This window comes from Notolepis coatsorum (assembly GCF_963971535.1).
Source record: "Notolepis coatsorum genome assembly, chromosome: 6".
NCBI lineage: Eukaryota > Metazoa > Chordata > Actinopteri > Aulopiformes > Paralepididae > Notolepis > Notolepis coatsorum.
The window spans coordinates 85,380,114-85,405,802 of NC_140170.1; the positions used below are offsets into that span (position 1 = coordinate 85,380,114).

At 44.9% G+C, this 25,689-nt stretch overlaps 1 protein-coding gene across 1 annotated transcript; it reads left to right on the forward strand.

The window, feature by feature from the left end:
- Nucleotides 1-25,689, forward strand: LOC311229590 (caM kinase-like vesicle-associated protein; the record flags this gene model as incomplete). Its single annotated transcript, XM_084315665.1, has 10 exons — nucleotides 1-104; nucleotides 16,540-16,671; nucleotides 19,560-19,634; nucleotides 20,985-21,123; nucleotides 21,655-21,775; nucleotides 22,698-22,773; nucleotides 23,314-23,450; nucleotides 23,581-23,659; nucleotides 23,777-23,864; nucleotides 25,375-25,689. The coding sequence occupies exons 1-10, from the start codon at nucleotides 10-12 to the stop codon at nucleotides 25,687-25,689; spliced, it is 1,257 nt and encodes a 418-aa protein (XP_084171791.1). The 5' UTR covers nucleotides 1-9.

The following is a 25,689-nucleotide window of genomic DNA, read 5'->3' on the forward strand; positions in this document are numbered from 1 at the left end:
GGAGCTGCCATGCCCTTTGGCTGTCTGACACTCGGAGGGAAGAAGGATTATAACAATCCCTCAGAGGTCACTGACAAATATGACCTCTGCCAGATCGTTAAATCGTGAGTATGTGGATATGTGCTCTTAAAAATGTATCTCCAGATGTATTTTAAACCCTTAAATGTTTTTCCATATTGAATAACAATCTGTACAAATGTTTTCTTCACCATCAAATTGTCCAGTAAACTACTGGAAATGGCTTAGAAGAATCTGTACACCTTTACCCTCATTGAGAATGCAAGGATCTATCAATGTGCACATTTGCATCAAGCACCCATTGGTATTTACCAGGAATTCCAAGTTGGCAACTTATATTCTTTATAGACATGTCAATACCTACTCAGTGTCAATGGGTCTCATTCTCCAACATTTTCAAAGAGTTCTCTTGGAAGACTTATCTTGGAACCGACTGAGACAGAATCAATGGGTCTCATTCCCGAAATTTTTTCAAAGATATATTCTGGAAGACTTATCTTGGAACCACTGAGACATAATCAATGACAAGTTCACTCTGAGTCCTGAACGTGCTGGTAATATGTCTTAAGTGGCTGAAAAGGTCGCACAAATTATATGATCTGATATCTGCTTGGAGAATGGCATTCTGTCTTAAACTCGAAAGCGCATTCCTGTTCAGGTCATTTGCATACAAAACACCGCCTCCAGAGCTCCTTATAAGGCAACTAGTGACGCAGCTGTGTGCAAATGGGATGGCGGAAGTGCTTTGCGAGTCTTGCGAGCCGTGTGATTACGAAACCTAGCGTCAGTCAGTGCCAATCAGAGAGCGTCTCCGAGAAATGTGGCTAGGTTTCGTAATCACGCTTGCGTGCCATCAAAACTAGATTAGATTAATGTATTGGCATGATTGATTGATTGATTGATTGATTGAAAAGTTTATTAACAGATTGCAGAATGGGTACAGTACAGCTCAATACATACAATTGTTAAGGGGATGCAGACCAGAGAAAGACTTTCGTCTTGTTTACATCAGGGTCCCCCATTTTCAATTCATCATATGACACACACAACATACAGATAGACAGTACTGCTACATCTATACATTTATGACATACCAGATTTGCAAATACAGTACTGTTTGTGATACTAAAAAAAATCCAGAAAAAGAGTGTATATACATTTGACATATAAACTGTGCATTGGAGGAGGTTGGGTAAGTGGGGTGGGGCTGTACATTGGAGGTGGGGGGGGGGGGTTGGGTAGGGGGGGGGACACACTGTACATTGGAATACTGACATACATTTGACATAGAAACTGTACATTGGAGGAGGTTGGGTAGGTGGGGTGGGGTTGGGTGGGGCTGTACATTGGAGGTGGGGGGGGGGGGTTGGGTAGGGGGGGGGCACTGTACATTGGAATACTGACAAAGCCATGCTTGGTCTTTATTGTACAACTGGGTTAGGACATTTGTAGGGGCCAGTTTCGAATTGCAGTCTCCCGTAGGTGTTCTTTGAGAGTGTTTTTGAAGGTGGGTAGTGATTCACATTCCTTTACAGCTTTGGGTAGGGCGTTCCACATTGATGTGGCATAATTGCGAAACGTGTTTAGTCCCTTGTTTGAGCCAAATCTGGGTTTTACATGATTTGTGGAGCTCCCTCTGGTGTTGTGATCGTGGTATTCACTGACCTTTGGGAAGTATTTTGACATGTACATGGGTACCTTGGTCGTGTAGTGTATCTTGTAGACCAGGCCCATTGCAAGTTGCTGTACTCTGTCGTCTACTCTAAGCCATCCTAGGTTGGCAAAGTGTGCAGGGGTGAGGTGGGTTCTAGGAGTCAGGTCAAGCAGTAGTCTGACTAGTTTGTTTTGAGATGTTTGTAATTTGGTTTTTAGTGCCTTTGAGGTGCTTTGGTTACATAAGGTGCAAGCATAGTTGTTACAAAGGATCAGATTAAACCGAATATATATATTTATTGATTGATATATATTGCATAGTATTTGTATATCGTTTGATATCCCTTGTATATTCCTTGTACATATACACGGAATATCCCTTTAGCCTAGTACAGACCATAATATTTCATTCTCCTATTGGACAGCGGTCCACAGGCGCCAGGGCCATGCCTCCAGAGTCAGGTTCAAGGCCACCGTCAAGACATGTCTGTACATGCCCGGCCTTGCCCAGGGATACGAGACAGAAATGAGGTTGGCACTAGATTGTTCGCCGTGCATATAAATATGGCGCAGGTGAATACAGAAGTAGAGTTACCCAATAAGTTGAAGCCTCACCCACGATACTCCGTGCGGTGAAGTATGGCCTGTTTGGCCCCAAATAGAGCATTGAGACCGCGTGCGAATTAATAACTGAATTGTCAGAGTTTGGCGCTATACCGTCGAGTGCGACATATTTCTATTAAGTCAGTAATAGTCTATTTGTGTATAGTGTATCGTGCGGCTAAAGTTCTACAGTGACCAGCATCACCAACGCTTCCTCGTACCAGCTAGAGTGCTTATCCAGGCTGGGCTGCTTTCATGGCGCTTTCACCCGAGGAGACCTAGACGAGAACCGTGTGGACATGTACACTGGATTAATCTACCCGACGACTACATAGCCCTTTGCGGCTGGATTATATTTGTTTTGGTCCTGTGATTTATGGAGCGGAGAATCGCCGACGCCTACACGTGTGGGATTTACCCTGTGAGGAGCCACGTCAAGTCTGCGCCTCAGAGAGCCTGAGGCCGGCTAGCTTTCTTCACTGTGGAGCTACAGTCTACGGAGAACAGCTGTATTCGTCTGTGGATCAAGAGACTATTGCACCGTCTCCTGTACTTGGAGTCTCCTTAGTCATCGTTGACCAGACTCTCTACTACCGACAGATCCTCTACCCCTGCTGGCTTACAACCGGGGGGACCCTTCCAGTATCTCCCGCTATATATTACTAGTGTACCATAGATATAATTCCCTAAGATTCAGGTTGTATAATTACCTCCTGCGTAACCAGAGAATGGACATTCATTATTGATTTGCCTACGCACATTCCTTTGCCTTATAAGCGCATCCAAAGTAAAATAGAGAAGTATATTATGTACCTTTTGCTGCAATAAATACTTAATTACCACTTTGTGTGGAACCGATTCATTGTGGGAAGTGTTCATCATATTTATATATCATGTACTGTATGGCCAGTAATTAAAGTACATAAAGCGGTAGTGGTTTAATGATACCATACTTATCAATACAGTCAGGGAATTGTACCCCTCAGTTACAATTGGTCCTTCGAGCCGGAGGGTAACTAGTGTAATATTAATATAGTGGTATTAATATTGACATGGCCTATGATGAACACTCCACAAAACGGTTCTCCTAAAGTAGATCGCCCGCAGCGTAGACGGCAGACACCTCAGTACTTAGAGGATTACGTTGCCAATATACTACCTAGCTTTCTACAGACGGTAAACGCGGAAAAAGTAGATAGTAAAATTATGTCCGACCCTATCGACCAGGCTACCCCGCCAATAGAGGCCCTAGTGGGTTCTAACGTAACTGACCAAGCTCACGGTAGGGACCAGGAGGGACCCGACATGACTTTAACCCCCGACAAGACCGAAGAAGTAGTCCCCGGAGAGCTCCAGGATAAAGACAGCTCTCCAGGGATGGAACTCTACCCGCTACAAGAAGAGGAGAGCACCCCGGAGATGGATCTCCAGGACTCGCCACAGGAGAACAGATCTCCAACGAGTACTGCCAGGAGCGGATCACCTCAACCAGCGTCTTCCCCCAGCGAGGCGGACAAGATGCTGGCACAGGCATTCCTCGCCAGCCTAGCAGCCTCAACAGAGCGCGATCGACTCCAAGCACAGACGCTTAGTGAGCGCGAACATTCTTCCATGGAAAGAGAACGGAGCGACGAAGATCGTATACGTCTAGAGATTAGACGCCTTCAGACAGAAGAGAATATGGTAAGGGACCGGGCCGAAGCCCAGCGCGCCGCCGCCGAAGCCCAGCGCGCCGCTGCCGGTGCCCAAAGAGAAGCAGAGTGCGACCTCGCTCTCACCAAGCGCGAAGCCGAGCGCGATCGATTACAAGCGCAGATAATGGAGCAGCTGATCACCAAGGGAACACCCCCTCCCTCCGCACGGGGTTCCAGGGCCTCGTCAAGACAAGGGTCAAGGGCACCCTCCCCTACCCGATCAAGCGACCCTGAGCCCGACCACCAGAGAGAGCCTATACCCCCCTCCGAACCCCTTCCCCGACCGGTCCAAGTGAGACCCAGCTACAAGGAAGAAACGGTCTACACCGCGGAGAGGCTAAATAGACGACTACAGGATCTAGAAGACCTGCCAGAGGAAGAAGAAGAGGGAGAGGAGGAGAGTCAAGCCCGACAGCAGCACAGTACTCCACAGGACAAGGAGGTCCAGTACAGCCCAGGCTCTACCCCCGCGGCTCTGCGCTACAGACCCCCGACTCAATTCACGGGTGAGCTTGACGCACGACCAGCCCCGAGGAACAGCACCTGGATACGCGGGCCATGGTACCCAGCAGGTACCAGCCCACCAAGAGGCGTAAGAGGAGACTCGCCTAGGAGGCCTCTCCTCCAACGCTCACCGATGTGCCAGCCATCCATGGCATCATACATTGGCACACCGACGTTTCCGGACTTCACCCACGAGAACAGAGCACAGTACACGGAGCTACGAATGTGCTTAGAGACAATGATGTCCGATGTAGCTGATGAACCGTACAAGTATGCTATCCTACTGAAGCACCTCAAGGTGCCCCGAGCGCACAATATAGCGCTGGCCTATGCCACCTCTACTACCCCATACACAGCGGCTCTAGCAGCACTCGACCAAAGATATGGACGCATATGGGACTACGTAATACAAGAGATAAGGCATATTGACCGCCTACCCCCAGCCACAGACAATCGCTCACTAGATGACCTGTCTATCAAGGTACAATCCCTGGTAGGGATGCTGGGGGCGCAAAGAGAAAAGGGTATGCACGAACTGTACGCAAACTCTAATGTCGAGAGGATTTTAGAGAAGCTTCCGCCCGCCCGACAAGAGCGCTTCAGGCGGCAAAGAGACCACCGTGATCCTAACGGTCCCGAGCCATCCCTCCTAGACCTAGCCGACTTCCTGGCGAGAGAAGTCAACAGCCTACGGTTGGATACGTTCATGCGGAGCACCCCAAGCTCCAGAGAGGGACCTAGGAGAGCAAACGATGGCCGAAGATTGGTGACCGTCATGCACCAATCAGAATCAGTACCGAGCAGCAAGAACCACAGTACCCCCTCGATGAAAGAGAAGTGGAAGATGGTGTGCCCGTACTGCGAAAGGGAACACTGGTTGTCACAATGTGACACGTTCAAGAAGATGACCGCCGACGAGGTGAGTCAATGGATAAAGTCCAACCGACGCTGTTACCGATGTGCGCGCAGTCACATGGCAGCCGATTGCCGCTTAAAGAAGAGGTGTAATCGGTGTGACGGAGCCCACCTAGATGTCCTACACGACAGTAACAGAAGAAAGCCTGCACCCTCAAGCAGCACAAAGGCAAGTGTTATGTACATTGACCCCGCCAGCAGCGGGGGCGCCCGGGTGCTCTTAAAGGTGGTCCGCGTAACACTGAGTTACCAAGACAAGGTCATGGACACTTACGCCGTCCTTGACGACGGGTCAGAGAAGACCCTTCTCCTCGCGTCCGCTGCGGCCCAGCTGGGGCTGCGGGGGAGCGAAAACCAGATGACGATTCGGACAATAAGAAGAGATCTAAAGACGATAAAGGGCGAGAATGTCTCCTTCACTATCGCAGCAAGCGGGCAGCCAGAGAGACGGTATAGGATTACTAACGCTTTCACCAGCCAAGAAATAGGCCTGTCGCAGTACACCTACCCCATCGCCAAGCTGATGGATAAATATGTGCACCTGCGTCAACTACCTATACCGCTCATAGACGGTGCCACCCCAACCCTGCTGATAGGCTCCGACCATGCAGACCTCATCGTCCCGATTGACCGGGTCCACACAGGGCCCAGAGGCTGTCCTGCAGCAGTCGAGACCCGCCTAGGATGGACATTACAAGGCCCCCTCGCTAAGTCTCTTAACCGAACAGCAGCCACTAACTGCCTCCACTCCAGAGTGACAGAAGAAGACACCACCCTCCTACAGCATGTCGAGAGGCTATGGACACTAGAGACAATGCCCTTTAAGAACGAAAAGAAAGACATTCGTTCCAAGGAAGACATTTACGCAGGGGACAAAGAGAGTCAAAGTCAACGGAGTGATGAGATACGCAACTCCACTCCTGAGGCGAGAGGGTATGCCTACCTTCCACGCCCCAAAAGAAGCGACGGAGCGGTATCTATTGAACACAGAGCGGCGCCTAGCCAGAGACCCCGCTCAAGAGACGGTGTACCGCGCTGAGATTAACAAGCTAATCACAGCGGGACACATAAAGAAAATTGACATTAAAGAGGCCGATCAGACGACCGAATCATGGTACGTGCCGCACCACAAAGTCCACCACAACGGCAAGGATCGTATTGTGTTCAACTGCAGCTACCAGATCGGATCACAAAATCTGAATAAAGAGCTCTTGCCCGGCCCAACACTCGGCCCCTCTCTACTAGGCGTGTTACTACGTTTCCGCCAAGACAAGGTGGCCATCAGCGGCGACATCAAAGGGATGTTCCTGCAGGTGAGACTAGTGGAGGAGGACAAGCCCCTGCTGCGGTTCCTATGGAGAGAGAGGATCGGGGATGAGCAACCAGCCATCTATCAATGGGAAGTCCTCCCTTTCGGAACCACATGCAGCCCATGCTGTGCTACGTTTGCACTGCAAAAACACGTCGCAGAGGACCCAGCAGCTGATGAAGAGGTCCGACAAAGTGTAGGAAATAGTTTCTACGTGGACAACTGTCTGCAAAGCGTCTCGACGCCAGAAGAAGCCGAGGCCCTTCTACTCAAGCTCCGCGCCTCCCTGATCAAAGGCGGCTTTGATCTCAGGCAGTGGGCCAGCAGCGACCCGCAAGTATTGCGCAGCCTCTCCCCCGAGGACAAGGCAGCAAGCAGCGAGACCTGGATGGCGACCATCCCAGGAGAAGCCCAAGAAATGACATTAGGACTAGTCTGGCGCTTCAAAACAGACTCGCTCCATTATAAACACACACCCCTGACCAAGGAGCAGGGAAGGTCGACTGCACTACCGACCACCAGACGGAGTGTATACAGAACACTCGCCAGACAATATGACCCGTTGGGATGTATTCTACCTTACACCACCAGGGCAAAGATGATTGTAAGAGCGTTATGGGACAAGGACCAGGGCTGGGACGACCCCATACCCGAACACCTTGCATCCACATGGAGAGAGTGGGAGACGGAACTCAGCTCACTCCCAGGTGTCAACATACGCCGCAGCTACTTCCCACCCACAGTGAGGTCGGAGACGTGCCAGATGGACCTGCACGTCTTCAGCGACGCCTCCGAAGTAGCCTACGGTTCGGTGGCCTACTTGCGTGCCCGAGAGGAGGGAGGAGAAATACATACTGCTTTCATCCTGGCTCGCTCAAGAATAGCCCCACGAAAGCAACAATCTATCCCGCGTCTAGAGCTCTGCGCAGCCCTAGCAGGAGCGCAACTCGCCACGTTAATCCAACGTGAACTCACCATTCCGGTGCAAAGAACAATCTTGTGGTCAGACTCCACGACAGTACTCACATGGATCCGGTCTGATTCGTGCAGATATAAGGTCTTCGTGGGAGTCAGAGTCACAGAGATTCAAGATTTAACAGAAGTAGCAAGCTGGAGGTATGTGGACACAAAACACAACCCAGCTGACGTCATCACCCGGGGAATGTCCCTGGATGACCTCACCCGTCACAACCTATACAGTGACCGGCCAGAGTTCCTCAAGCTCCCGGAAGAAGAGTGGCCTACACCCACCCCACGGGAAGCGAGTAAAGAGGAGGCCGAAAACAAGAAATCTATGTTCTGTGGATTGAACACACTCGTCTCCACAGACCCCGACATAGACGATTGCCTCACCCTAGAGAGTGCGCAGCTAAAGACATTCCTGTGGCACCACCCAGAGGTTCAGCTCACTACTGACATTACAGCAGCTGACTACGAAGAAGCAGAACTTCTTCTACTACAACGAGCCCAGAGAGACTCGTTCCCCGATGAGCTAGACTGTCTACAGGGAGCAAAGCCCGTCCCATCAGACAGCAGACTGCTCCACCTAGCCCCCGAGAGCGACGCCCATGGTCTCATCAGAGTGGGTGGTCGTCTGCGGAGAGCTCCAGACTTACCGGATGACGTCAAGTACCCGATAGTCTTAAACAGCCGACACAAGGTCACAGAGCTGATCATAAAGAAATACGACGAGGATGTGCATCACGCCGGGGCAGAGAGAGTCTTCGCGGAGATCAGACGTCGTTATTGGATACTGCAAGGGAGAGAAGCAGTGCGGCGCTTCCAGCGAACCTGTCTAGACTGTCGTAAGTGGCGAGCGCAGCCCAGTATACCCCGGATGGCTGACCTACCTCCCTGTCGCCTCCGACTCGGCGACAAGCCTTTTCACTCCACCGGTATGGACTGTTTCGGCCCGCTGTATATAAAGAAAGGAAGAGGAACCGAGAAGCGGTGGGGTATTGTATTCAAATGCATGACCACCCGAGCGATGCATATAGAACTCCTTCCAACCATGAGCACAGACTCATTCCTTATGGCCTTCCGAAGATTCACATCGCGGAAAGGCAAACCGTCTATATTATTGTCTGATCACGGGACAAACTTCAAAGGCGGAGAAAGAGAGCTGAGAGAGAGCTTCCAAGCTATGGGCCCAGAACTTAAGACCCACCTCGCTCCATCCCAGATTGACTTCCAGTTTAATCCCCCGAACGCACCTCACTTCGGTGGAACTTGGGAACGAGAAGTACGTTCAATAAAGACAGCCCTGTACGCCGTGCTTGGGGCCCAGACCGTGGCGGAAGAAGTCCTAATGACAGTCCTCACGGAGATCGAGGGAGTATTGAACTCAAAGCCCCTCGGTTACGTCTCAAGTGATGTAGCAGATGTCGACCCAGTCACCCCCAACACACTCTTGATGGGGCGGCTGGACCCCGCGCTACCACAGACAATGTACAGGCCTGAAGAAGCGAACGGCCGAAGAATGTGGAGGTACAGTCAAGTATTGGCTGACAAGTTTTGGAACAGCTTCCTACTCCACTATCTACCGTCTCTACAGACCCGCCAGAAATGGGTGAAAGAGAGAGACAATTTGACAGAAGGAACAGTCGTCATGATTATCGACCAGTCACTACCCCGAGCTATGTGGCCGGCTGGCCGCGTAAGCAAAGTGATCACCGGTGCCGACGGAAAGGTCCGAGCAGCCGAAGTGCTCGTCCAAGGACGGATCTACACCCGACCCGTGGCGAGGCTAATAGAACTGCCAAGGCTCCCCGATACTATCGATGACGACCATGACCCATGACTTTGTGAACTGCCCGACCCCTCACAACAGACATTGAGTAGTGGACAGTGCGGTTAATCTGTCTCTGCTTAGCTAATTAGGTGGGACTAATTAGGAGGCGGCTGTTACAAAGGATCAGATTAAACCGAATATATATATTTATTGATTGATATATATTGCATAGTATTTGTATATCGTTTGATATCCCTTGTATATTCCTTGTACATATACACGGAATATCCCTTTAGCCTAGTACAGACCATAATATTTCATTCTCCTATTGGACAGCGGTCCACAGGCGCCAGGGCCATGCCTCCAGAGTCAGGTTCAAGGCCACCGTCAAGACATGTCTGTACATGCCCGGCCTTGCCCAGGGATACGAGACAGAAATGAGGTTGGCACTAGATTGTTCGCCGTGCATATAAATATGGCGCAGGTGAATACAGAAGTAGAGTTACCCAATAAGTTGAAGCCTCACCCACGATACTCTGTGCGGTGAAGTATGGCCTGTTTGGCCCCAAATAGAGCATTGAGACCGCGTGCGAATTAATAACTGAATTGTCAGAGTTTGGCGCTATACCGTCGAGTGCGACATATTTCTATTAAGTCAGTAATAGTCTATTTGTGTATAGTGTATCGTGCGGCTAAAGTTCTACAGTGACCAGCATCACCAACGCTTCCTCGTACCAGCTAGAGTGCTTATCCAGGCTGGGCTGCTTTCATGGCGCTTTCACCCGAGGAGACCTAGACGAGAACCGTGTGGACATGTACACTGGATTAATTTACCCGACGACTACATAGCCCTTTGCGGCTGGATTATATTTGTTTTGGTCCTGTGATTTATGGAGCGGAGAATCGCCGACGCCTACACGTGTGGGATTTACCCTGTGAGGAGCCACGTCAAGTCTGCGCCTCAGAGAGCCTGAGGCCGGCTAGCTTTCTTCACTGTGGAGCTACAGTCTACGGAGAACAGCTGTATTCGTCTGTGGATCAAGAGACTATTGCACCGTCTCCTGTACTTGGAGTCTCCTTAGTCATCGTTGACCAGACTCTCTACTACCGACAGATCCTCTACCCCTGCTGGCTTACAACCGGGGGGACCCTTCCAGTATCTCCCGCTATATATTACTAGTGTACCATAGATATAATTCCCTAAGATTCAGGTTGTATAATTACCTCCTGCGTAACCAGAGAATGGACATTCATTATTGATTTGCCTACGCACATTCCTTTGCCTTATAAGCGCATCCAAAGTAAAATAGAGAAGTATATTATGTACCTTTTGCTGCAATAAATACTTAATTACCACTTTGTGTGGAACCGATTCATTGTGGGAAGTGTTCATCATATTTATATATCATGTACTGTATGGCCAGTAATTAAAGTACATAAAGCGGTAGTGGTTTAATGATACCATACTTATCAATACAGTCAGGGAATTGTACCCCTCAGTTACAATAGTCGTAGTACCCTTGAATGAGTGCTCCTGCCAGAGTCTTCAGGGTATTCTTGTTTACCAGAGAGGAGATCCGGTACAAGAATCGAGTTTGTTGGTTGACTTTTTTTATTACATTGGATGCCATTTTGTCACAGGAAAGATTAGCCTCTAGGATGGAACCCAGTTAGGTCATTTCATCTTTCCTTGTGACAATATTGTCACCCACTGTAACTGAGAAGCCGTCGGTCTTGCTGAGTTTGTTATTTGAACCGAAGAGAATGGACTCTGTTTTGCCCATGTGTAATGATAGTTTGTTGTCGGCGAGCCATATGCAGATTTTGCCTAGTTCCGAGCTGAGGGTTGTAACTTGTTCTTGTCAGAGACCAGCAGGGCTGAGTCGTCCGCAAACAGGAACAAGTTGCAGTCACAAGCTGACGACATGTCATTTGCATAAATTAGGAACAGTAGTGGTCCTAGTATGCTTCCTTGTGGAACACCACAGTTCACTGTGAGGGGGGGGGATAGGGTAGGGCTGGGCGATATGGCAAAAAATCATATCGCGATAACGATATGATAATGTTATCATATTTCTCGATATCGATAATTATCGAAATTGTTATAAGTATAAAAAAAAGTATAAAAAAAAAGAAAAATTATTTTTAAACAACATATATGTTTATTTTGCAGCAATTCTTTGTCGTTGCCGCCATCTTTAGTGTTACATCCCCTCACACTCCAGTTCTCAGGCTGCAGCTGGTTTAAAAGCTAAAGTAAACCGGCTTCTCTGCTGGCTGTGGCTCCAGGGGAGTTGAACAGTTCTGGCTCTGCTAGTTTATTTTCGATCTTTTGGCGCTTTTTTGGTGGACAAACCACCGCACATGTGCACCGTGACTCGTGACTGGAGTCTAGCTCTGCTAGCACACATAGCCTACTGTGTACATACGGTTTCAAACTGTATTTTAAATTAGAAAGCAAACACAATAAATGGACAAGAGAAAAATAAATCTCAATTTGGTCAGTATTGTCATTTGGACAAGCAAAGCCATTACTTTAAGTTGCAGGCAAGAAAGACAAGTCTGTCCACTGTCTCTGGTTTTAAAACTGCCCTGTTGCAGGTCACAGATTTTTCGATATTATTTTTTTTCGATATTCGATATCGATTATTAAAATATATCGCGATATTTATCGTTATCTTTATATCGCCCAGCCCTAGGATAGGGTACTGTTTACCTCCACCATCTGTTCTCTCCCCTCCAGGTAGGATTGTATCCAGCTCACTGATAAACTATCAAAACCAATTGCTTTTAGCTTGTCAATCAGAATGGTGTGATTGACAGTGTCGAAGGCCTTTTGTAGGTCTAGCTGCATGACCATGCCGCAGTATTTGCCCGCGTCCACCTCTTGCTTGATGTGGTCGTTCAAATAGAGAAGGCATGTGTCAGTGGAGTGGGGTGTTCTGAAGCCAGATTGGAATTCGTAGATTAGATTTTTTTCCGTGAGGTACTTTTCGACCTGTTCGTATACTATTTTTTCCATGACTTTCGAGATGGATGTAAGGATAGAAACAGGGCGGTAGTTGCCTGGGTCTAATTTGCTGCCCTTTTTGTGCAGGGGTGTTACTCTCGCTATTTTGAAGTCCTTGGGGACGTGTCCCTGTTTTCTGGAGAGGTTTATTATGTGTGTGATGACTGGGGTGATGGCGGCTGCTGAGTCTCTGAGGAATTTGGAGGGGATGTTGTCATGGCCAGTGGCCTTGTTCGGTTGGAGGGCGCTCAGTTTATTGAGTACCTCATCTGTAGTTACCATTTCCAGTATCCATCGATTTCCTGGTATGTCATAAATGTATAGATGTAGCAGTACTGTCTATCTGTATGTCGTGTGTGTCATATATGTTATGATGAATTGAAAATGGGGGACCCTGATGTAAACTAGACGAAGGTCTTTCTCTGCATCCCCTTAACAATTGTATGTAATTGAGCTGTACTGTATTGTACCCATTCTGCAATCTGTTAATAAAGTTTTCAATCAATGAATCAATCAAACAAAGGGCTGTCCCATTGTATACCAATCAATGGGATATATTGCATGTTGACCTGCATTCTTTCAAATGTATATAATTAATCATTAAAACAGATGTGTAACAAATAAGAAATACAAATTCCACAGAAGGCATTAAATAATAATTATTTTCAATCATTTCACAATAATTGCATAATTGTGTTTGAATATCTGAGTAATTAAAGTAATTATACATTTGTCCAAAATAGCTGGTTCAGATATGGTTAAGCAGCTGCCCTGTGATCAGATGAATCCATATTATTTATTTTTCCGACATCAAATGCGTAATTTCTTATCATACAAATATTGTCATATTTATTTTTTTATTTATTAAGTAATTAATTCCAAGGAGGCCTGTGGCGTTAACATGCAGGAATCACTATGAGAACACAGTCTGTCAAGTTAATAACATTTTCAATTAGTCAATCAATCAACGTGTGCTCCTCAGCCACGGTCAAATCCGATCTCAGGAAAATGTGGGGACTCGCACTACCAGCCCTAATATGTCTTAAATGGGCAGAAATCTGCCTAAGAGGACATCTTTGGTCGTAAAGTCGTTCGGGAATGAGACCCATTAACTACTTCTGTGTATCCTGAAGCTAAAGGTGTGGAGTTACCACATATTTTATGTTATAGGGTCGACCTATTTGTGACAAATTGATCACAAATGCAAGATTTCAGGGAAGTACAGAGAAGCTTAGAGGAAGAATGTGAACAACACTCTGACTTACCATCCTTAAATGCTTACAGATGGAGCAAACATCTTTGTCAACCATTTTATCTGTGGCAATAGGCGACACTCATGCTGTTGATTTTAATGTAATTTCTCATGGGAATGCTGTTCTGTTATCTGCCACCAGGAGGCGCAAAGCCTGACAGAATGCAGCGATGCCATGTTCCCGAATCACAGTGCTGATAGGATAGCCACAGTGCGTTCAGAAATAGGTCTCCAAAGGCATAGCCTATTTATATCAATTTAACATGCATAACTCATGATGATGAAGTTAAGACAAGCTTTCTCTAGGATCCAAATTATTTTTAGGGGAGCAGCCGAGATAAATTGCTGATCGAAGCTTTCCAAAAACGATTACTAATATTTCCCAAACGAAGATACAAGATCATTATTAAATATTACGGCAAAGGCTCTACTATGCTCCATCTGTAGGTCCGGAAAATGTTGTTAATCTCGAAAAATATAAACATGGTTCTTCTTCATCAAAAGGATTCAATTGACAATAGGCGGTCTGGTGGCGTAGCGGAGATTGGCATAACGACTAAATTTGGATGGGGAGAAAAATAGAAAAATTGGTCGGAGAAAAAGAGGATACAAAAATAATAAAAGGATTCAATTGACAAAAGACATGTTGGGTGAAATTAGATCGAGCTCCTTTTTTCTTCTTTCCTGCCTTCACTCAGCGAGGAGTTCTGTGAGATATTCCGAGCGAAGGACAGGAATACGTTGAAGATGTTCACCTGTAAAAAGTTCCTGAAGAAGGATGGACGGAAAGTGAGGAAAGCTGCCAAGAACGAGATCCTACATAGCCCTTTGCGGCTGGATTATATTTGTTTTGGTCCTGTGATTTATGGAGCGGAGAATCGCCGACGCCTACACGTGTGGGATTTACCCTGTGAGGAGCCACGTCAAGTCTGCGCCTCAGAGAGCCTGAGGCCGGCTAGCTTTCTTCACTGTGGAGCTACAGTCTACGGAGAACAGCTGTATTCGTCTGTGGATCAAGAGACTATTGCACCGTCTCCTGTACTTGGAGTCTCCTTAGTCATCGTTGACCAGACTCTCTACTACCAACAGATCCTCTACCCCTGCTGGCTTACAACCGGGGGGACCCTTCCAGTATCTCCCGCTATATATTACTAGTGTACCATAGATATAATTCCCTAAGATTCAGGTTGTATAATTACCTCCTGCGTAACCAGAGAATGGACATTCATTATTGATTTGCCTACGCACATTCCTTTGCCTTATAAGCGCATCCAAAGTAAAATAGAGAAGTATATTATGTACCTTTTGCTGCAATAAATACTTAATTACCACTTTGTGTGGAACCGATTCATTGTGGGAAGTGTTCATCATATTTATATATCATGTACTGTATGGCCAGTAATTAAAGTACATAAAGCGGTAGTGGTTTAATGATACCATACTTATCAATACAGTCAGGGAATTGTACCCCTCAGTTACAATAGTCGTAGTACCCTTGAATGAGTGCTCCTGCCAGAGTCTTCAGGGTATTCTTGTTTACCAGAGAGGAGATCCGGTACAAGAATCGAGTTTGTTGGTTGACTTTTTTTATTACATTGGATGCCATTTTGTCACAGGAAAGATTAGCCTCTAGGATGGAACCCAGTTAGGTCATTTCATCTTTCCTTGTGACAATATTGTCACCCACTGTAACTGAGAAGCCGTCGGTCTTGCTGAGTTTGTTATTTGAACCGAAGAGAATGGACTCTGTTTTGCCCATGTGTAATGATAGTTTGTTGTCGGCGAGCCATATGCAGATTTTGCCTAGTTCCGAGCTGAGGGTTGTAACTTGTTCTTGTCAGAGACCAGCAGGGCTGAGTCGTCCGCAAACAGGAACAAGTTGCAGTCACAAGCTGACGACATGTCATTTGCATAAATTAGGAACAGTAGTGGTCCTAGTATGCTTCCTTGTGGAACACCACAGTTCACTGTGAGGGGGGGGGATAGGGTAGGGCTGGGCGATATGGCAAAAAATCATATCGCGATAACGATATGATGTTATCATATTTCTCGATATCGATAATTATCGAAATTGTTATAAGTATAAAAAAAAGTATAAAAAAAAAGAAAAAGAAAAAAAGTACAGAGAAGCTTAGAGGAAGAATGTGAACAACACTCTGACTTACCATCCTTAAATGCTTACAGATGGAGCAAACATCTTTGTCAACCATTTTATCTGTGGCAATAGGCGACACTCATGCTGTTGATTTTAATGTAATTTCTCATGGGAATGCTGTTCTGTTATCTGCCACCAGGAGGCGCAAAGCCTGACAGAATGCAGCGATGCCATGTTCCCGAATCACAGTGCTGATAGGATAGCCACAGTGCGTTCAGAAATAGGTCTCCAAAGGCATAGCCTATTTATATCAATTTAACATGCATAACTCATGATGATGAAGTTAAGACAAGCTTTCTCTAGGATCCAAATTATTTTTAGGGGAGCAGCCGAGATAAATTGCTGATCGAAGCTTTCCAAAAACGATTACTAATATTTCCCAAACGAAGATACAAGATCATTATTAAATATTACGGCAAAGGCTCTACTATGCTCCATCTGTAGGTCCGGAAAATGATGTTAATCTCGAAAAATATAAACATGGTTCTTCTTCATCAAAAGGATTCAATTGACAATAGGCGGTCTGGTGGCGTAGCGGAGATTGGCATAACGACTAAATTTGGATGGGGAGAAAAATAGAAAAATTGGTCGGAGAAAAAGAGGATACAAAAATAATAAAAGGATTCAATTGACAAAAGACATGTTGGGTGAAATTAGATCGAGCTCCTTTTTTCTTCTTTCCTGCCTTCACTCAGCGAGGAGTTCTGTGAGATATTCCGAGCGAAGGACAGGAATACGTTGAAGATGTTCACCTGTAAAAAGTTCCTGAAGAAGGATGGACGGAAAGTGAGGAAAGCTGCCAAGAACGAGATCCTGATCCTGAAAATGTGAGTGAAGCTCTGAAGCTCTCCGTACAGTAGCTTTGCTGTAGGAAGGGTTGCTTTACATGCTTGGGCCTTAACTCATTCAGTGCCGGAAGCCTAGAGCATCTTAGTTCCTACTGGGCCAACGCTCTAAGAGATAGGGATAAGTGGCAGTGTTTGCATTCTATATTATAGCTATGGATACAATACTATGCCCCATTTGACATCAACTATCGTTCAATATGTGAAAAAGAATAATTGTTTTCATGCATACGTTTGCGTGTTATACCGTGGTGAATATAAGTATAGTTTCAGATTGATCCTGGCTAATCTCAGAAAACGGCGCTATGGAGGAATACGTGAATTTCACTAAAAACCTTGGCGTTGCTTGCTTGGACACGCTACTATTTCCAAATTAAATGAATATAATAGGTATTATGTTTCATCATGAATGCATGAAAGGGGGGGGGGGTCGTTTTTTGATGCTTTGATTGTCACCAACGTCATACGTTCTGGAGTACGTTACACATGGTCGCAACGATCAATGTGAAATCATGGTTGGATCAAAGCAGGATTGATGTCATATAGGACCTGCTCGCGATACAGGACCCGCTCCCGATGAGCAGGTTGGCACCTTGCATGGTTGCCTCCGCCGTCGGTGTGTGAATGTGTGAGTGAATGGGTAAAATATGAGTAACAAATTGTAAAGCGCTTTGGATAAAAGCGCTATATAAAAAAGCAGCCATATACCATAGTCCTTACCTTCACTAGGAGGTACCCCAAAAAGAATATTCCAATTGTCTGATCGCGATTTCCAGTATTGGTGTCCATCGTGTTGCCAACATAATCCACCACAACACATGCATTGGGGGCATTGGACACGTTCCAATGCCATCGAACCGCTAGACTCGCCTGACCAAGAAAACTGCGCCCGGAGACATTTGAAAGTAACACTGTGTGTGAAAAAAAGGTTTCGAAGGGTGGGCAATACTGCCACTATCTGGATGCGGCCGGTATTGCACTCTAGCGATCTCAGAGTGGTTCCCTATGGTAACCCTGAGGTCCATGTGAGAGAAATTAATAAAAAGTTAACCCGACTATCCTCGGGTCTGGCGCTGATTGAGTTAAAGGAACACACCAACATTATGGGAAAGGGGCTTACCGTCCAGAAGAAGATAGATACCAATTTAGCACAAATGAATGGGAGCGGATACAGATCAGCTGTTGGACAAAAACACCTCTCCCACAATTTTAAGCTAGCAGATCCGTATCCACTTCCATTCATGTGTGCTAAACTAGCTTGAAGCCGGATAGCTATCTACTGAACACACAGAGGAAATTGGTATCTATCTCCTTGTCTGACTCTGGAGAAGACGGTAAGTGCATTTCCCATAATGTTGGCGTGTTCCTTTAATACTGGTTCTGAGACTGTATAATCTGAATAGGTCAATGTATTATGTCCTAGTGCTTCTCCTCTACTTATTGTGTATATATTCTTATTTTTTTAAGCTTTTCCTTTTCTACTTTAAAACTTAATGTGCTGTGAAATTATTTGTGAAGCCTGGTTTATAGTTAATAATATCTACAAATGATCTCTGCAGCACTTTAGTCCTGCATCATCATAATCAGTAACATATTATATTAAATGTGCAACAGACCCATCTGTAATTATTGTAACAAAGAAAACAAGGGACTCAGTGACACATTCATTTTGAAAGGTCTCTGCCAATCATTAGGCATAACGACTCCTCAGAGGACGGAAATTAAATGATATTAATGTGTTCATAAATGGCCGCTCAAGAGAGGCTGAGGCAATTTCCTAATCAGCTGATATTTATGTATAATGAGTTATATAATGCACAGTATGACATCATCCTCAAGGTGGCAAGGTATGGCACTCGCCATACCTTGGCAAATAAATATGTATGTGTATTTGCGATTATACATGTGCAGGATGTGTGTATTTGCCATGTCTCGCCCCTTCATCAACGGAGGCCGACACAGTATTCCAATACACATCTCACTACATTCTGCGCATGTATAATCGCGGGAGGGGGGTCTGGTCTTTTGTGTGTAACCTGGACTCGCAATGGATATGTTTGTTGTCAGAAGCGGTGCCGGTTGGTCACGATGAAATGGGCTCTGCACAAAACCAGCTGATATACCACACTGAGGTGGCTATCTCGAGGCAGAGTATTAAATCGCCTTTTTTAACTCAGAGAAGAAGCGCAGATTTTCCTTGCAGACAAAAACAACCCATTGGCAGATAAATGTGCTGATAATGAGCTGGATTACGACACTCCAGGTTAATCAGCTGAGATTTTGGGGTAATTCGTCTTTCGTGTGACGAGCTTATCGTGTGCTTTTATTTTGATATTCCTTATTTCCACATTGAAATTACGCGATACATTAAGTGTGGGGTCGCCAAAAAAAATTCTAAATCAAATGGGGTTGTGGTATAAAAAAGTTTGAGAACCCCTGGCTTAGTGATTATAACAGTGCAGTTCAGCATTCAGTAACCCATAATTTTTGTGAACGTGTTTTTGATACTACATTCTGTTGAACACACACCTCAAAACCGGAAAAAACAAGGAAAATTGTGAAAGAATGTATGATATTACATTCTGCTCAGCATAATTTGTATGCAAAATATTGTGGTTCCCTGCTTTAGTCTGTTGACACATTTATATACTAAATGCTTTTGTAGTCCTGTGTCATATAAGTTTTTAATAAAAATAATAATAATAAAAAGTGTATTTTCAGTGATCAGTTTTATCCCAAACTCTCTGCAATGCTAATGATTTTCAAAAATTGTTTAAATAAAGATACTGCTTGCTTTGTTGCTGCTGCAGTGACTCCACTTAGTGGTTGCTCTAACCCCATCCCCGACCCTTGTCTCTTCTTTTCAAAAGGGTGAAACACCATAACATCCTCCAGCTGGTCGACGTCTTTGAGACTAAGAAAGAGTACTTCCTCTTCTTGGAGCTGTGAGTGTTCTTGGAGGCAATTTAGCGGGATGAAAACTTTCATTTTCTCTTTTCATTGGCATTCCTCTCTCAGTGTTCAATCCATATTGATTAATTCATTAATTAATTCTAGGGAGCATATTGATGTGAAATGCACTCTCAGCCAGGAACTGCCGGGTTTTAAACTGTAGGTATCAAACAGGAAGAAAGACTGTCAGGTTTTAAAGGGTATGTGTATCAAACAGGAAGAAAGAGTCAGGTTTTAAACTGTGTAGGTATCAAACAGGAAGAAAGACTGCCAGGTTTTAAACTGTAGGTATCAAACAGGAAGAAAGAGTCAGGTTTTAAACTGTGGTAGTATCAAACATGAATACAGACTGTCAGGTTCTAAACTGTGTGGGTATCAAACAGGAAGAGTGTCAGGTTCTAAACAGTCTGGCTATCAAACAGGAAGGAAGACTGTCAGGTTTTAATGTATATGTATCAAACAGGCAGAAAGACTGTCAGGTTTCAAACTGTAGATATCAAACAGGAAGAAAGACTGTCAGGTTTTAAACTGTGTGACTATCAAACAGGAAGAAAGACTGTCAGGTTTTAAACTGTGTAGGTATCAAACAGGAAGAAAGACTGCCAGGTTTTAAACTGTAGATATCAAAGAGGAAGAAAGACTGTCAGGTTTTAAACTGTAGATATCAAACAGGAAGAAAGACTGCCAGGTTTTAAACTGTAGATATCAAACAGGAAGAAAGACTGTCAGGTTTTAAACTGCAGGTATTAAACAGGAAGAACGACTGTCAGGTTTTAAACTCTGTGGCTATCAAACAGGAATAAAGACTGCCCGGTTTTAAACTGTATGGGTATCAAACAGGAAGAAAGACTGTCAGGTTTTAAACTGTGTAGGTATCAAACGGGAAGAAAGACTGCCAAGTTTTAAACTGTATGTATCAAACAGGAAGAAAGAGTCAGGTTTTAAATGGTATGGGTATCAAACAGGAGGAAATATTGTCAGGTTTTAAACTGTGTGTAGGTATCAAACAGGAAGAAAGACTGCCAGGTTTTAAACTGTGTGAGTATCAAACAAATAAAAACTGTCAGGTTCTAAAAAGTGTGACTATCTAACGGGAAGAAAGACTCTTTAAACTGTGTGAGACAATATTTGTATTGTTATTATCTGCATTGCTTTTAGCCTTTTTCTTATTATCTGCATTGCTTTTATTCAGTTTATTTTATGCTCATTTTATGTCTATTATACTGCTGTGAAGCACTTTGGGCTGCAATTCTTGTATGAAAGGTGCTATACAAATAAAGTGTATTATTATTATCAGTGATATGGGTTAAGTTACGTCATTTAATTTGGATGCATATTCTCAGAGCCACGGGCAGAGAGGTCTTCGACTGGATCCTAGATCAAGGCTACTATTCAGAGAGGGACACCAGCAATGTTATGAGGCAGGTGCTGGAAGCCGTTGCTTACCTGCATTCTTTGAAAATCGTCCACAGAAACCTCAAGGTAATTATATATATATACTATGCACTGCTGACACCCTAACGGTTAAAAAGTAGCATTTCGCCACATTCCACTAAAATCACCCCACCCCACACAAGTTACAATAACTGATTCCTTGAGATGAAGAATCACAAACAAACCTGTTTCAAGTTTTCAGATGAATAATGTTTTCAAACCTAATGATCTAAAGAAGGTTGGAGTGTTTTTATAATTAAAGGAACACGCCAACATTATGGGAAATGCACTTAACGTCTTCTCCAGAGTCAGACAAGAAGATGGATACCAATCTCCTCTGTACTTTCGGTAGAAATCTATCCGGCTGTAAGCTAGCCTAGTTTAGCACAAATGAATGGAAGCAGATATGGACCACTAGCCTAGCTGTTGGCCAAAAACATATTTGTCCCGGAAATTAAGCCAGCCCGTATCCACTTTCATTAATGTGTGCTAAGCTAGGCTAATGCTCTATGGTCTTGCTATGCAATATATCAACCCTTTCTGTTACAATAAGTATTTATTTGTTTTTCTCTCATTTAGCTGGAGCATTTGGTGTACTTTAACCGTTTAAAGCACTCCAAAATTGTTATCAGCGACTTCCACTTGGCCAAACTGGAAAATGGACTCATTAAGGAGCCCTGTGGGACCCCAGAGTATCTTGGTAAGGGACCGTAGTGCAGGCTGAGTATCTTGGTAAGAGTCCGTAGTGCATGCTGAGCTTATAAAAACGCTGGGTGAAGGTGACAGAGTGCTGAAAACCAATGCAGACTTGCCCAAAATAGAAACACAGTAAAATACAGAGCAGCATACTGGGTATGCCTCCATGATACCAGTCATTTATTAGCACACCTTGGGAGCCGGCGTGTAGAGAATCCAACCACTTTGGCTAGCAAGCCTGTGCACCAGGGGCGTAGCCAGGGTTTGAACTGTAGGGGGATCCAGGGAAATGCCCCCCCCCCCCCCCCCCAAAAATTTAAAAACCTCTACATGCATATCTCCTGTGAGTTTTGACAGGGGGATGGAGAATGTGCTATTCTTATTATTATTATTATTATTATTATTATTATTATTATTATTATTATTATTATTATTATTGTTCGCCCCCTTCCAGACAAAGTAGCATGACACTCTTGGCACCAATGGATTCCTTAGGTTGTCTAGTATCATATGATACCACTACCTAGCTTAAAAAAGGAGCACATTCTCCGCGAAAGTCAGATAATGGGGCTAAGATGAGGCTAAGATTGTTTTTGGTGAAAAATATCTTTTAGGAGGGGTAAAGGCAAAGGGTCTGGTGACACCACTGCGGTGGCTGAAGCCAATGTGTAATTTGGTTCTCACGTACCCTGCTGAAGTTAGTTTCCGCAAGTTTAGCACTTTAACGTCTTTGAGACTAAGAAGGAGTACTTCCTCTTCTTGGAGTGTTCTTGTAGGCAATTTAGCGGGATGAAAACCTTTTTCATCTTCGCCGTAGCACTTTCTATCAAGGCCATGTCTAACGTGGTCATAATGAATTCAAAGTATAATCATTGACTGGTATAATGATGAACAGTCCTTTATCCTCTCATACTGTTTTTCCTCAGCTCCTGAGGTGGTTGGCAGGCAGAAATATGGAAGGCCAGTGGACTGCTGGGCCATTGGCGTCATCATGTATATACTGTAAGTGTCCGTGTTGCGTAACCTGTTCACAACATGGCTTTGAACCACATATTCTGTATCGTATGTAACCATGAAAATATTACTTTCCTCATGAGTCTATTGATTATGGCTTTAAAGCGTAAGGCCAGTGTAGAAGAAAAAGAAGAAGTCTTTTTTATCATGCAGCAAACACACACGTAAGATGGGCGACACACAGGAACAAACACACTACACACACATGCATCGGGTCATTGCTAATGCTGTCATGTCCCTGACGAAGACAGACAGGAGCACTTGGATTGGTCCCCAGGCGTGGCCCACGCCGCAGCCTGTGTCTTCTCCTGGCTGCTCTTGGGGGGGAAGGACGACGGGATGGGAAAAGTGCAGAGACATTTGTGTGTGTGTGTGTGTGTTCCTGTGGGTCGCCCATCTCGCATGTGTCTGTGTTAATCTGCATGACAATTAATTAATTAAAGACTTCTTTGGTCTTTTCGTAAGCTATGTTGACAATAATATATATATTTTTTAGCTTTGGTTTTGAGTTCCTTATTTTTTCAACAGCTTGTCCGGGAACCCTCCTTTCTATGAGGAAGCTGATGAAGACCAATATGATAATCACGATAGGAACCTTTTCCTGAAGATTTTGTCCGGGGATTATGAATTTGATTCCCCATACTGGGATGACATTTCAGACTCAGGTATCTAAGATAATAAACTTCATTAACAAGCATATAGCAGAAACAATAGCCTACTATATGTGTTGCAGATTGTGAGTGCAAATGTTTTGAGTATGGATGATTCATACAATTTGTCTCTTGAACTGTCCAGCCAAAAGCCTGGTAGCATCTCTGATGGAGGTGGACCAGGACCAACGGCTCACTGCTCAGGAGGCCATAAACCATGAATGGTAAAATGCTCACTGAAAATATTAATTCATATCACTCACTGAAATGATTACCAAAGAAAACCTTGTGACTGGAATAAGATGTGGGAGAGACGATTGTTCTATTGTTACTCATTTTAGGATTTCTGGAAACGCAGCCTCAGATAAAAACATCAAGGACGGGGTGTGCGCACAAATAGAAAAGAACTTTGCCAAAGCCAAGTGGAAGGTATTTCTTCTACCATCAGTGTCATTTTGTTCATATTTTATCCAATGTGTCAAAGATTGCTGTTGTTACACATCCAATAGAGACAGAGTGAAAATAGGTGACACCCACACAGAGGGGAAAACATTCCATCGCTCTCCATTGACTTTGTATTGTGTGACAGAGCCTCCTTGTCATTTCAATCAGCTAGCAAACATCAGAAAAATACCTAAACTCTATACTGTGTGGTGGGATGCACTGCCAACAGGGTAAAGAACAAAGTTTTCATGAGCTTCCAAACTGAAGGACTCGGGGCGGGATCCACAAAGAATGGATTACACGGTGCTATTTGCACCCTTACTTACAATTCATTATGAATTGAAAATGGGGGACCCTGATGTAAACAAGATGAAAGTCTTTCTCTGGTCTGCGCCGTACTGTATTGTACCCATTCTGCAATCTGTTAATAAAAATGTCAACCGCACAGGTGATTGATTGATTGAAAATTTTATTAACAGATTGCAGAATGGGTACAATACAGTACGGCTCAATACACACAATTGTTAAGGGGATGCAGACCAGAGAAAGACTTTCGTCTTGTTTACATCAGGGTCCCCCATTTCAATTAATAATGAATTGTGAGTAAGGGTGCAATTAGCGCCGTGCAATCCATTCTTTGTGGATCCCTCCCTCTGAGTGTTTAAGAAGAGAAAAGTGGATATAGGCAATAATAACCAGCAAGAATGGGAAAACTGTAGGACCCTGACATGGTAAGCATTAAAAGATAAATCAGAAAGATAATAACCTACAGCCTTATGTTTACAAGTTTCTTAGTTAACTAGATTGCTAACATTAGCTGGCTAACAGCTAACTTCCCCCATTGTTATTTTAGTTCTAAACTATTTCATGTCATAAACTTTACCTTTCCTCCCTCACTATGGCGTGTCTAACCTGAATATATTGACAGTATATTCAGTTTGTCAATATACCTTGCGCTCTGGTAGACACCGGGGGCTGAAATAAACGTTTGACATGCTGATATTTCATGTTTTACTAGCTACAGGAATTTTGTTAGGTCCCCTCCCCTGCGTTGGTTGTTTCCCCCTCCAGAGGGCGTGGATTTTGGCTCATTGCGCTCTGTCTCTGTGGTTGTAACTTAACTAACCTCGTTCCCAGTGTTATCTCCGTGAGATAAAGACTGGTAAAGCACTACGGCCGAAAGTGTGTATGGGGTAGAATTTCCGGTGTATGTACTTCCCCTGGAAGCTGCCTCCGAACGGACCAAACCTTTCCCGAATCCTGTCGGCAAACAAGCTAGAACGTCCCGGTCATGTAGTAAATTCTTAAGGCAAAGCCGTTGCAGTGGCTTAAACAAGGAAATGTTGTGCACTTCACACGTTTCTCTGTAATTGTTTTGTCGAAACCGGAACGCCTGTAGCCTGTACTTCCTGTACTTCCATTTAGACACTTTAGGAAGCATATCTTGTCCAGCCTATACCTTAACTAAACCCAGCTTTCCTCTCTTATTTGACAGAAAGCCGTACGGGTGACCACGCTCATGAAGAGACTTCGAGCGCCGGAACAGAGCGACTCGGTAGCATCCAGTCCTGCCGCGGGGGCTTCGGCCAGACCCGTCACACCCGGGGACGCTCCCGCTGCTCGGGCCGGCAGTGCTGAAGGTGTCCCTGGCAGCACAGAGGCCTCTGTCAACCCCCAGGCTCCCGACACACAGACTGCCATCACCCGGGATCCCTCCCAGCCCAACGCAGCCCAACAGGAAGCACAGGCGCGGTGCAACGGAGATTCTCTCCAAACAAGCCAGCAAACAGAGGGAGGACCAACTGCCTGA